At 44.9% G+C, this 14,031-nt stretch overlaps 1 protein-coding gene across 5 annotated transcripts in view; it reads right to left on the bottom strand.

Annotated features, from left to right (window-relative positions):
- LOC149358994 (MFS-type transporter SLC18B1-like) overlaps positions 1–14,031 on the bottom strand; it is a 32,286-nt gene that overhangs the window by 13,508 nt on the left and 4,747 nt on the right. For all 5 annotated transcript variants that reach the window (XM_089571177.1, XM_089571173.1, XM_089571172.1 and 2 more), the window contains exons 2-9: positions 13,273–13,538; positions 10,473–10,568; positions 10,286–10,359; positions 9,682–9,829; positions 7,360–7,428; positions 6,093–6,183; positions 4,050–4,237; positions 161–259 (exon numbers count right to left, since the gene is read on the bottom strand). In XM_089571177.1, coding sequence (XP_089427303.1) covers positions 161–259; positions 4,050–4,237; positions 6,093–6,183; positions 7,360–7,428; positions 9,682–9,829; positions 10,286–10,359; positions 10,473–10,568; positions 13,273–13,538 — 1,031 coding nt within the window. The remainder of the gene's footprint in view (positions 1–160; positions 260–4,049; positions 4,238–6,092; positions 6,184–7,359; positions 7,429–9,681; positions 9,830–10,285; positions 10,360–10,472; positions 10,569–13,272; positions 13,539–14,031) is intronic.

The following is a 14,031-nucleotide window of genomic DNA, read 5'->3' as shown; positions in this document are numbered from 1 at the left end:
AGGTCATGCATTGGTCAATGAAGAATGCCTGCTCTTACAGCAAATGATTCAAAATAATGAGTTGTATGTCTATTCTGTCGTTTCATTGGTCCTTCTGGTTTGCTCCGCCGCCTGAAAGGATCGAAATACACGCGGCTGGAAATAAAAAGTATTCACTCGCCTTTCGTGAGTACGAATGACATGTCGCTGCATATGCAACCGTGGAAGCAAATGCGTTCACCGTGAAAGTCGCTCCGATGCTGGCGTTGGACTCGTGCAACTAGGAGAAGGGGGAAAAAAAATGACAAAAGGCAGCATTACATCAATTGCAAGACGAAATAGAGAGAAAGCATTAGTTTTGGATCCAGTCATTTTTCTTTATTCGAACAACCGGGTAATGTTCCAATCTTGTTGCTTCTTCGTTACGGTACAATATTCATGACGGTTATAATCGTCACCAGTCTGACTACGCCCACTCAGGGCAAAGGCCTCTCCCATGTCTCAGCAATTAACCCTGTCCTTCGCCAGTTGCAGCCACCGTATGCCCGCAAACTTCTTAATCTCATCCGCCCACCTAACTTCCTGGCACCCTCTGCAACCTTGCCTTCGCATTACATGCCCTGCCCAAGCCCATTTCTCCCTCTTGATTTTATTAACCCGCGTTTGTTCCCTCTCGTACTCTGCCCGCTTCCGGTCGCTTAACGCTACACCTGTCATTAGATTTGGCATAGCGGTGACTTACTAGCGTAGACGCATACCGGTTTATCGGACGCCTCTCGCGCATGCGCAGTGGCATGAGTGGGTGCAGGCGGGGCAACTGTGCGTGCGCAGCCGGCGTCCGGTAAACCTGCATACGTCTACGCTAGAACGTCTCCGCTATGCTAAATCTCTTTTTTTTTCTTTCCATAGCTCACTGCGTTCTCCTTAACATCGGCTCCACCCTTTTCGTTAGCCTCCACGTTTCTGCCCCATAGACAGTTTACCATTATCCCCCAAGAGAAAAGTATACAACAGCTGTATCTTGCAGGTACTATATTGTGACTTAGCAGAAAGGCGCTAAAGTTACAAGGCAGAGCACAAAGAAACAGCGCGGACACAGGACGATGGAGATGAACGACACAGACGCTGACTAACTGGTGTTTATTCGAAGGTGCACAAACAGTGTGTAGACTCGAGGTAACTTAGCAGAGTCAGCGTCAGAAGTGGTTTAAAGGTCCGAATAAAAGCGACCAAATTCAGCCTGATGCGATGAAACTGTTGGATGAGTAACGGGTGTGAAAAAAGAGCAGCCAGGTATATGAGCCGAATGATGGGCAGTGAATCTTAAGGCTTACAAGGGCGGTAATTTAACAAAACTTCTGTTTGGGCTAGATGGTGCATAGCTATAAATGAAATGAAATTTAAGCGCACACGAAAAACGCACACAAGAGGAGATACGCCTGTCCTGTGTGTATCTCCTCTTGTGTGCGTTTTTCGTGTGCGCTTAAATTTCATTTCATTAGCGCCTGTCCTGTGTGTATCTCCTCTTGTGTGCGTTTTTCGTGTGCGCTTAAATTTCATTTCATTAGCGCCTGTCCTGTGTGTATCTCCTCTTGTGTGCGTTTTTCGTGTGCGCTTAAATTTCATTTCATTTATAACAAGGGCGGTAAAAGGGTTTACATTGTCGCCTAAACAATAGGCGATGGTATTAGAAAAATTGCTTTATGGGAGGCATGGTTACCTCTTTTCCAGATGGGCTGTCTCTTTTGTAAGTAGCTCAGTGGAAGGGCTGCTGACGCATGTGACGCCATGGTTTCGGAGGAGGTAGATGTATCTCTTTTGTGCGTTTGTCGGGGTAGCTTCTCAAAATCTTCGTCCTGTCGAACGCTAGCAGACAAGAGCAGTCCTTATAATGAACAGGCAAATCACTGCCTGTACCAGTTTCGAGTGACGTAGATTGTTTCAGAAGGCGCTCATTGATCCACCTTCCTGTTTTCTGGTGTTAGACGCTCCACATGATAGCGGTACCTCGTAGACGACCGGGGTTGCACAATTGTTCATTAATCGTAGTAATATGCGCTGAGGGGCTAGCTGGTGCATAGTTTCACAAATATACAAAGCACAAAAAAAGACTTTTTTTTGCAGAGAATTTCTAATTTGTTGGGGGTCAAAAACGCTCCGCAGGCTCTTCGAGTTTCCCGGCGATCTTGTTAATTATATGGCTGACATCGTCTGCGTATGGAATAACCGCTGTAACTTTGGACTGATCAGTATTGCGGTTAGTGCGATGCTTTTGGTACAGCTCTCTAAGTAATTTTTTTCCGCAAGCTTGCAGGAGCGACTTAGGGAAACCTGCCTCTGTCGACCTCTCCACCTGCGCCGGGAGGCTGGTTGGGACACAGTGGGCACACGATATTTGAAGTGCATCTGAAAGCGGATGTGACAATGATAGACTTCGCCAGTTCCGAGTGCGCTGACGAGAAGGATAGAAAGCGTTTCATAGAGCGTGGCGCGTGCTTCCAGCAGATGCGATCCGGTGATACAGTGAGGACCATGGGAAGAAACCTTAGTTGATTGTTTGTTGTCCATTGACATACTTACAAAAGAGAGATAGTCAAGCTGGAAATTAACTAACCATACCTCCCATAAAGCAATTTTTTCAGTACCCTCACCTATTATTTCAGCGACATTTTAAACTCTTTTACCGTGCTTCTGAGCATTAAGATTGGCCACCCCTCATTCGCCTCGTGCACTTTGTTGCTCCTTCACACCCGTTACTCATCCAACAGTTTCAAACCATCGCATCTTATTGAACTGAGCTGCTTCGGATGATAAAGAAAATTACTAATTCGACATATGTTTTTTAATAATCGGCCTGAAGTTGTGCGAGCGTGGAAGTATGCACCGTGGTTAAATTCTTAGATTTTGGTTTAGGTTTATGGGGTTTAACGTCCCAGAGCGACTCAGGCTATGAGGGACGCCGTAGTGGAGGAAACTTCGGATAAATTCGACCACCTCGGGTTCTCTAATGCGCGCTGACATCGCACAGTGCACGAACCTCTAGAATTTCGTTTCGGTCGAAATGCGACCGCCGCGGCCGGGATCAAACACGTGTCTTTCGAGTAAGCAGCGGAGCATCATAACCAAAGGCTTTGGTTTTGAGCAAAGGCAAAGGTTTAGATCTATTCATGTTATCTTTGCAAAATGTGGGGTTTGAAAGGATACACAAAAATTTTCAGATTTTGCTCCATAGTAGAACATGATGCGTCCCTCAAACGGTTACATAAAGGCCATTTAACACAGATAATATAAGCAAACATCTTTGTCCCTGATTATATAAGGGTAAAAAGTTGATGCCTTGAAGCTTTTTACTTGAAATAAAGCCTATAAAATGCAGCCAAGCGCCCGATACAATCTGTGGGCTTCTTTTTGGGACAGGCTTATTGCATATATACAAAACTAAGAGTAGCCGCCGCGGTGGCTCAGTGGTTATGGTGCTCGGCTGCTGACCCAAAAGACGCGGATTCGATCCCGGCCGCGGCGGCTGGAATTTCTTTGGAGGAGAAACTCCAGAGGCACGTGTACTGTGCGATGTCAGTGCACGTTAAAGAACCCCAGGTGGTAGAAATTTCCGCAGCCCTTCACTACGGCGTCTCATATCCTTAGTCGCTTTGGGACGTTAAACCCCATAAACCATATACCATAAAACTAAGAGTAGTGAGAGAACTCTATTTTGAAGAAAATAGGAATATGGTATGGAAGAGCTAATCATGTGCACTGGTGTGCATGGACGGCCTTTCTGATTTCTGTTGTGATGTTTCTATTGTAGCTCAGTAGAGAATAGGAGACAGACGTTGCAATTACATTAAGATAGGCAGCACCTGATGTGAAAAAAAAGAGGCCGTGAGTGAAAAAAAGAGGACGCATTGATCACACTGCTATCGTAAGGAGAACTGACATCACCTATAAGCTAATGCGCACATAGTTTATTGAATGTATGTTTTGCTAGTATACAGCAGCGTCATTAAATCAAATAGGCACAATATTTCATTCGTGTAATTTTATGGAATGGAATGCAAGGGTAACCATACCTTCGCTATGTAGGGCTCCAGTGTCGCGGCGTTGAAGGAAGCAGTAACCCAACTCAGCATTCTGCTGAAGACGTCAGTGATGAAGAAAGGGTTCAGCAACAGGCGCCAGAGGCTTTTCCGGGTTCTCGTTTGTTCATTGGAACCTACATCACTGTTGTCGCCGCCGCTCGGCAGTTGAGAAACTAAGTCTAGAGCAAGGAGAGATGGTTTATGAGGTTGAATATCTGAATTGATAAAACTGCTCGGGCCATAAATTCTTAGGTAGATGTACTCGTTCGCTTAGTGCAGGCGCCGTTTCAAGTGACCATTTTTTTTTTCGGATCCAACAAGCGGAAGAGTACGAACTACACATGTTAGAGCATGAACAACGTGAAGATGCATGAGTTACACTGTAATTAGCCATATGCGCCTGTCGACCTCGAATTCAATTATGCTGTAAAACGTTCCCGGAGATACGAGGAAAATACGTCCTCCCGCACAAGCGGCTAGATTTTGTAGCGAAACGGAGTACGAAGAAACACGAACCAGGGTTTTCCGTCTGAAACACGTTTCCGAGTAACTTGCCAACAAATTGGCTGAAAAGTAGGGCTACTCGGGACACCCGATGGGTGAAACCACCGTGAAAGCACGTGAGCTCAAGAAAAGACATGGTTGGGACGCCGCTGGACTAACGCGAACTTTATTCTCCAGCACAGTTCTCTGTCATATCCTTCAGCCTTCTCTACCGCTTACATACTATTCGGGGCGAAAGACCCCCTCTAAGTTCTGACCCGTGCCGCTCTGCGTGGGGGCGCCATCTGACACAACGCTTCTGGTTTCGAGAAGGGCCCACTGCGCCCGTTTCGATACCAGACCTACAGCTTATCCAATCCACAGCGAATCTATCACCAGAATACAGGGCGCGGGTACACGTAGCCCCAATACCGAAAAATATGCCAGCCCACACAAGTGGAGGCATAAGGAAAGCCCAGATAAGACTACATTCACCCGAACAGTGGGCCGGAGCGCTAAGGCAGTCTACGTAGACGCAGCTACGTACAGCCTTTGTCAAAAGTTTGGAGCCCAGGGGTTGGTTTCTGAGCCCCACTGTCTGGTTCGTAATGCATCTCCAGCGCTCCAAATTTCCTGAAGGTAAGATGACTTCTGCTCCTGCCTCCTGCATTGTGTAGGACTTCCACAAATGTCACAGGAGTCCCACTACAAGACTTAGAAGCAAACCCCCTGGGCTCTAAACTTTTGACAAAGACTGTACCTAACAAGCCTAGGCTTACAGCAGTGACGGCCGTAGAGAACGCCAATCTTCAAGAAATCACAGGCATAACGCTGGTGGAATGCACAGTAACCGAGGCAGAAACAGCAGCGATTGCACTAGCCATTCAACACGGGGATGCCACAAACCAATCACGCATAATCACCGATTCGCAGGTGGCATGTCGGCTCCTCTTAGCAGGACGAACACATAAGAGCCTTCACAAACTAACAACCTGCAGCAGCTCCTATAATCCATCGCTCGAACACCAAAACACCTGAATACCAGCGCACTCAGGACTTGAAGGCAGCGAGGTCATGGATAGCATAGCTCGGGAACTTACAATCCAAGCAGGCTACACACAGACTCACACCGCCCAGCTAGACACCACACCAATACCTGCGGCCTACAGCATCATATTACAATATTACAGAGACGCAAGCCCGTGGTGCGACGAGAGACTCACAGCATACCACGTCTGCTTCTGCAGGGGCGAAAAACCAGAAAACCTACAAACACACTACATGAACGAGCAGTGGGAGGCCGCTTTGTCCAGCTCTGACCTATCGGTCCAACGTAACTTGGTTCCCAAGCAAGGGAAACAGCCATGGACATTGTCCGCTTTTATTTCACAGTGCGTTATCCACAAGAATGCTAAACCTTGCGTTCCACGAAACAGCTTGAGGGGCTACCGTGGTTACCCACTCCCGATAACAATCGCGATAAAAAGAGTAAGGAGTACATTGCGGTATTCCTTTTTAATATTTTGGTTTCTTCTCACTGCGCTTATTTACCTCTGGTTTCATGATGACTTCTGGCAACGAGCGGCGTGAACATCAGCAGCAGGCAGCCGAACACGTAGTAAGGCACAGCATCGTCGGAGATCTGGGTCAAACAGCGGATGTTAACGAGAATTTCAGCGCTGGGTGGACTTGCATCTGCCCATACACCACTGCGATTAAAGTTCAGGTATCATAAAAGTTTTACTAGAGGAAAGAATCCTGGATATGCACTTGGTGACCTTGTGCCGCGGTTAGAAGCTAGTTTACTAGACCAGTTTTTCATATGATACGATTTTGTATAACTTAATTTGGTAAGTTAAATCATGAACAGAAAGTAACCACAGAAGCTAGGTCAGAACTGTCGCATACAGTCGGGCCCCACTAGAACAAAATTCAGAGGACGCATTAAAAACTTAGCTGAGGCGCAAACTTTGCTTTTGTGGAATGAACAGGGCGTTTAATATCATGAATCGATCACATTTGGCAGGTTTTGATGTTTGTAGATCAGAACCGAGACGTGATGTTTGGAGTTCTCTAACGGATAGCCACCTTGTGGCCTCACCTCGCAGATATCGCAAGTAATCGGGCGACTCCAAACGATAATATTAGCAACGACAATGACGGAGTCACGGACACAAAGCATTTTACTTCGCGTTTGTAATCATCGCTTCGCGCAATAGAGACATTATCGTTCACGAACCTGAAGAAGGCTCCCACTCCGTTGCTGATGTTTAGCGCTTTGAGGTTGGAAGGCAAATCGAACAACCTCTTTGGACCGTAACAGTGCCTGCAGCACTCACCATAACAAACTCTTTGGACCGTAACAGTGCCTTCAGCACTCACCATAACTTCTGAAGTTGGCGAAGCGCAGGACATGCATGGTCAAAGATCCTTTATTTCGAATTTCGTAAAAGCTTCGCTGAAACAGAACTCCGCTCTTAAAGCAGTTCTGTACAGGGGGGGATTATTTGCTTTATAATACGGTTGACTGATCGGGGGCTCTGCCGACAAATACCGGAAATTCCGTTGTTGAGTAGTTTGTTATATCGCGATTTGATTATTACGCATTGTGCTAAGTCTTCTCAAGGTATGTATGCTCGAAATGATGAAAACAAGAACTTAAACAGAATGCGAAAAAACACACGAGAGGCTTCATCGTCAGAAACAAGGGCGGGAAAAAAATAGAATTACAGAAGAAGGGCGTTTAATAAAGGTCGTGTCTATGCGTTTCAGAACAAGCAGGTTTGACATACTTTGTGCGGGGTTATGCAATACTCACGTCGACAAGTGCGCCCGCGACAATCGGTGCAAGCACCATTCCTGCTTCCGAGAGGCTTCGTGCTGCTCCCTGCATTGGTGTAAGCAGCACAAGAAACTGAGTATATAGGGTGTCCCAGCTAACCCGGACCACGATTTTGAAAAAAAACCTAAGCGTTCTTCAGAACTGAAAGCGCGTAGATGCTGTTATGGTTTATCTAAGGTTACAGTACCATTGTTTCGCCCGTCCTATTGGAATAATTAGTCTAGATAAATAAATTAACTTTTTAAATATAGCTTAAAACGTTCAGGCGTCAATAGGAAAGTTGTTGAGCTCCACAAATATTGTCAAACCCAGGCACTTACAACGAGATAGAGTTAGCGTGGCCATTTGCACTCGGGAAAAACGAAAGCCTGCGTAGCTAGAAAAATACCACGTGCTCCGTGCGCCCGGATACGCCGCGATTACAGCGCTCTCATCCGTGCTTCGCAAAAGACATCACTCCTTCGCGCCTTTCGTGCTAGCCCAGACAGAGCTTGGCGTCGTGCTTGGTTCCAAGATAAGCGCCAGTGGGTTCGGGCGGCAGTTGAAAGAAAGCGCGGCTCCGGTTTTTCAGCGTAATTCACACGACGTTATCTTGTTATATGCGCTTTTGCTTGTTATGATCTTTCTCCCAAATTCGAACTCATGAGATTGTCATCGTTCCTCCGCATGCATTCTGCTAACGTGAGAGCGCAATTATCGCCGCAGAAACGGGAGCCGCGCTTTCTTTCAACTGCCGCCCGAACCCACTGGCGCTTATCTTGGAACCAAGCACAACACGAAGCTCCCTGTCTCGGGCAGCACGGGAGGCGCGAAGCGAGTGATTTTTTTTACAAAGCATGGATGAGAGCGCTGTAATCGCGGCGCATCCGGGCGCACGGAGCGTGCTGTCACGTGGTAGTTTTAAACTCCGCGGGCTTTTGTTTTTTCCGAATAAAAACGGTCACGCTAAGTCTCTCTCGTTGGAAGTGTCTGGGATGGACAATATTTGTGGAGCTCCACAACCTTCCTATTGACGCCTGAACGTTGCAAGCTATATTTAAAAAGTTAATTTGTTTATTTCGACTAATTATTCAAATAGGACGAGCGATAAAAATGGTACTGTAACTTTAGCAGACCCTAACAACATCCACGCGATTTCAGTTTTGAAGAACGCTTAGGTTTTTTTTTTAAATTTTAGTCCAGGTTAGCTGGGACTCCCTGTATATAGACAGTCTATTCTGCCCAGGCTGCAACATATGAAATCTTCAGTTAAAGAGAACTCCGGGGAACATTTTGGGCTAATTATCACATCACACTCCTTAGAGTTCCTGTCTCTGGCACAAGAAAGAGTTTTTCGAAAAACCATTAATACCTATTTAAAACAACAAACGAAAACCGAAACTCACTTCCTGGCCGGGTACGATACTCCGGTTTATGCGGCGATGACGTCAAAAACATCATTAAAAAAACTGGTACGCGCGTTGAATGGCTGTAATAGCGACTGTAAATTAAGACTTCTTTATAAAATGCCTAAAACAACCTAATAAAAGCCTCAACATCTGTTCTTCACGGAGGCAAGGCAGGCAGGCAGGCAGGCAGGCAGGCAATAATGTGCAATTAATGTTCATGACATCGCGAACGCAGGGTTGCCCGCAGAATTCCCCCAAACTAAGGCCGCGGACACGGCAGTCTGTAACATCGATCTGTATAGAAATGAATCACAGCATGGCTGCTAAACTTAGTGGGTATTATCAAGATGGGAAGGAAAACCCACAGTAAAAGTTTCATTAGAATATGCGAATCTCTTAAAACCATCGGGGTTGCTCTTGAGTGAATCTTGCTAGAAAAAGTACACAGTGTTAAAAAAGAAGGCGTGACAGCTGCTTCAGCACAGTTGTAAAATAAAAAAAACCGCATAGCAACATCCCAGCAGCACCCGTTTTGTTTATCTGTTATCGAAGCTTTGCGACCAGTTAGTGCCGTCGCTAAACTGATTCAGTTGGGTGCATTATAACGAGGAGAAAGGGTGAAGTGAAAAAGCAACATGTGTCCTGACAATTCCATGTCGGGCATTACTGTTGCGGCAGAAATTTAGTCAAAAACGTAAGCTACAATTGTAGCCTGTTTACTACAAATCTCGTTACGATCGCGAAGCACGTTAACAGTACCAGCAGTGAGGTTAAAAACAAAACAAATATTCTCCTTAGCCGGCAAAATCGATTCTTCGTGCGGCTCTCGTCTTGCTCAAAAGAAATATTTATCGAAGTTAAAATTTCAAGATGGTGTTTAATAGTTTGAATATTGAGAAAGAAAACTCACGAGAAATAAATTTCCATCTTCCTGCAATGTAGAGGCCAGGATTGTCTCGACGCAGATGTTCATAGCGACCAGTGAGTACTCCAAAATAACAAACCCAATGAATGAGACTCCAAGGAAGACATTCTTGTCAGTCAGCATGAAGGAGAGCCTGCATAGATACTCCCGAAAATTAAGAGGATTTTCAGGCTTTCGCCGACAGATGTCAATTGGAGCATGGACGGATAATTTTTTGAATACATATTAATCCTATTCTTGATCTGAAGAAGAAATGTAGTTATTAACGCATTTCTCAAAGTAGCGTTGTTTGACTGGCAGATGACTATGAAATATTCAAGCGTCGCTTTGTAATGTGCTCAGCAGTTACTAAATTATAAGCTATTAGATAGGCGAGTACAGTTACACTTCTAGCGAGGTGATTTCTGTTACGAAAAGGAATTTAAATGTTAGAACAAGACAAAAGATCACATTTCTTTTTTTGCGCGCGAAGATGTATATTTGGTAAATAAAATTAACGGTGCAGCGTCGCAATTTGTAAAAAAAAAAAACTGTGTAACTTTATCCATTTCACATGCACGCAAAGCACGCGAAGATATAATAATATTACCCGAATAAGATTCCTTGAACTCCGAACATTGTTTGGCTGATGACGACGCCCCATTTCGGAGACAAATAGGACATCTGCATTAATTTGGATGGATAGGAATCAATCAATCAATCAATCAATCAATCAATCAATCAATCAATCAATCAATCAATCAATCAATCAATGAGAGTAGGGCACGGACACATACCGTAGCCATAGACGTAGCGGGTGCGAGTAGACCAACAACTTTGCGCACAGAAAAGGTTAATCCAAACTCCCACGATTCCAATCCTTTTTTAGTCGCCTGGAAATTGAAAGTTAGGGTACGTGTTACAGACAGTACTTGTTGCTTTCCCGGGATCGCTGTCGTCATCATCATAATCATCATCATTATTCCCACCACATCACCGCGATTATCAACCTGGTTACGCTATCAGCCCAGAGATTGGCCTTCCTCAATTAGATCTTCAATTATGCCTGTCCTGAGGTATCCACGGCCTCCTTATCCTCTTTAATTCTTCATCGTATGCCACCTCCTGACTTCTTGCCAATCCTGGCTACATTTCCCGTCTCTTGGTGTAGAACTGATTGCGCAAACAGACGACCAGTTATTCCTTCCCTGCATTACATCGCCCACTGTACCTATTTATTGCTCTTATATTTCCTCTAAGGTACTTGCTGTTTTTGTTGTGATAGCGGTTGCTCTCATTTTGTATCTTGAAGGTACTCTTGATATTTTCCTTTGCATAAGCTCGCATTGTTGTTTCCAGCCTAATTCCCGTCCTTCTCGTTAGCCTCCGAGTTTCGACACAACGTGTGAGTGATGGCAAAGTTCAACGCGTGTCCTGCTTTTCTTTTCAGGAACATAGGTCATCTGATTTTACGCATGACCTGGGCGTGCCTTCGTGACGTATTCTCTTGGTAAGTTCCTTTTTGGGATTCAGATTTGTGGTAAATATTTGAAGTGTCTAAATATGATAATTTAGTACTTGCGATGCCTTGCTACCCATCTAAAACTTTTATTCTTTTCCCAGGCTGTTGAACCTTCTTCCTGGAAGACGGGTGCTGCGGTCAAACTCGATGACTCGACCCAGCTGACCCCATGGTCCCTCGGAAACGTCTAGTACTGCTGGCCTTGGCAGCTAACTTCGTTCTGTGGAAAAGGGTGCACTGCAGAGCTGCGCTGGCTAGTTTCGGGGTGGATTATCGTCGCCGCTTCCGTGCCCAATCCGGGAGTTGACCCCGCGTGCCTTGAGCGACTCGTCGGCATTCCGCTGCAATCGCGTCGATTTTCCCTCACGACGAAGGCGAAACGTAACAGGCGCCACGGATAACAATGTTTCCTTTGCTGCGTGCAAGCGGAGTCGGTTTATATGACATTCTTTCGATTATATTTGGCTGCATCAGTAAAGACCAATCGTGGTCGGTCGTCGTCGATGGGTCTGGATAAAAGCCATGGGCACTCCGGATACGTTTTACGTTATGCCAGAATACTGCAGGATGTCGTGGAACACCGCAGAATGATTGCCAAGTTGTCTTTATTTGGTAATAATTTATCAATGTTTTTATTTTACGGTACCTACACGCTTGAAAAGGCAGCATTGTATGAATGTCATTTACACGAATAGAGAAAAATAATCAATTGAACACACAAAACACTGCGAGGATGCGTTACTGTCAATAGTACTTGAAGCAAATACAATCGACATGCAGCAACCAACTTTGATAACAGTGCATATCACAATTTAAAGCAGCATTTTCTATAGCAGCATGAAAGTGCGCTTTACTTCATTAGGCAGCATATTCCAGTCATTAAATGTGTCGGGGAAAATGAGTACTTGAAAAAGTTGTTTCGGCAGTGACAACCCCTAATTCTTTAATCTTGTTCCTTCTACTCAGGCACCTTCTGAGGCTCCTTTAATTAATAGGAACATTACTTATGTTTTTACCACACAGGACTGTGTTCGTTTCTACACTAGAATACTCTTTTCCATCCGTAACCGCTTTACATAGTTAAGCGGCACCCACAGCACACATTAAAAAAATAGAAGCTTAAGAACTTCTGCGTTGCGTGTGTAAACACCAAACTATACGCGTCCAAACTCACGATATAGCGTTGGGCTAAATATCATGCATTAAAAGTTTTAATTTAACATGTGCGCGTTCCTTGAAGCCAGATCACTGCTCGGAAAATCACTGAATGAGCCTTGACTGCCATTAGCCAGGAAAGCCTGACGAAAGCCACCTACTGCTAAATAAGAGTTAAGAAGTGCAGAGGGGAAAGGAATGAAAATACGAGAAAATGTCACAAGGTGAAACTTTGAAGCAAGGACTACGTTTCTATCAAAACAAGAAAGCTAGTAAGCACACTAAACAGCGACGTTTTACAGCAGAAGAGCAGTAAACCGTTTAGCAGTAGTAAAGTGAACGTATCATTGCTTGGTTTCAGGCCTCGCGTCAGCTGTCACTTATGAGTGACATCTGAGTGGCAGCTTCTGTCCTCCTTATCACCATAGGTAAGAAACAATGTGTACGTGACACACCGACATCCTATTAGATCTAGTCTCACCTGCTGCCTCACTAAACATTCACGTCCGCTAATACATTTCAAACAACTTATTATTCTGCTCACACTACGCAAATTCAAAATTGGCGGCGAAAGTGTCTTTTGAGACCACCTCAGAAGAAATTTTTGTCGGTTCCTTTTCTCTTCTGAGCATTTTTTCAGACAATAAGGTGTCATATCAGCTTACAGAACACATTTGGTTGAATATTGCTTTTGCGGCTAATTGTACGAGGCGATAAGGGCAAGTTTAGATCTTTGACATCATGTAGCTTTCTTCTTGAATTTACGATTACTTCCGGGCTCAAGAACCTTTTGTGATGAAAAAAAAAGCGCACAAGATTTGTCCTTGCATGAGCGCTGCGGCAGAGTCATATGGAAGTACACTTTTAAGAATGTGTAGCGACAGTGTTGTCATTGAGGTAACAAAAATTATAGCACTCACCACTGCCGGGAAGAATGTGATGGGCACCGAGAAGAGCGCAGAGAACCAGAACATGCCTATGAGGTAGGGTATACTCCACGAGGACTTCTTGAGGTGAAAAATTGTCGAAAGCAAGCAACGTTGTAACCAGCTTCCTCTGTGCCTGACAACGTCGAGTGAAACGCCGCCAATAGCGCCATTGCTTTGCTGTCGGGCACCTTCCGAGCCGTAGGTGGCTTGGCTTAAGCGTGGAGACTGGTGCAGGAGCGGCGCTTTTTCGTTGTCACCTGAAAAAAAGTGGTTATAGCCGCCAGTGACAAAGACGCACTTCAGATATCAACGAGAACCACTGAATGCATTGTTATCATCGCTGACAGATTTATGGCGCAGCGGTTTTAAAGTAAAAGGCTGTTATAATGTTTAATGGGACGTTGTGCTACTGTATTCGTAATTACAGAGTAAAAATGGTAAACCTTGGTCGCTCGCAATAGTGAAGGCACGTTTTTCCCTAAAACAACAATCGCTGAAAATTTGGGTGGGGCGTTTATTCATTCAAAACAGGTTAACAGTAGGCTGGTAGAGCGAATACTTGATCCGCTACAAATCGCTTTCGAAATAAAATAAAACTCACTTTTGAGCATGGTTTCAATGTTTCCAATATTTATCTTAATCCGAAAGTATAATTCACCTAGCGGCTCATAATGCTGTCTAAATAGAACTCAACCAGAGCTGGGTGGAGCACAACTAACTGCGCTCAGAGGGAAGCTCAATCACAAATAC

The sequence above is a fragment of the Amblyomma mixtum genome, chromosome 2 (assembly GCF_055824585.1).
Source record: "Amblyomma mixtum isolate Tamu chromosome 2, ASM5582458v1, whole genome shotgun sequence".
NCBI lineage: Eukaryota > Metazoa > Arthropoda > Arachnida > Ixodida > Ixodidae > Amblyomma > Amblyomma mixtum.
Note: the sequence above shows the minus strand (reverse complement) of the source record. Positions and strands in the feature narration are given on the sequence as shown.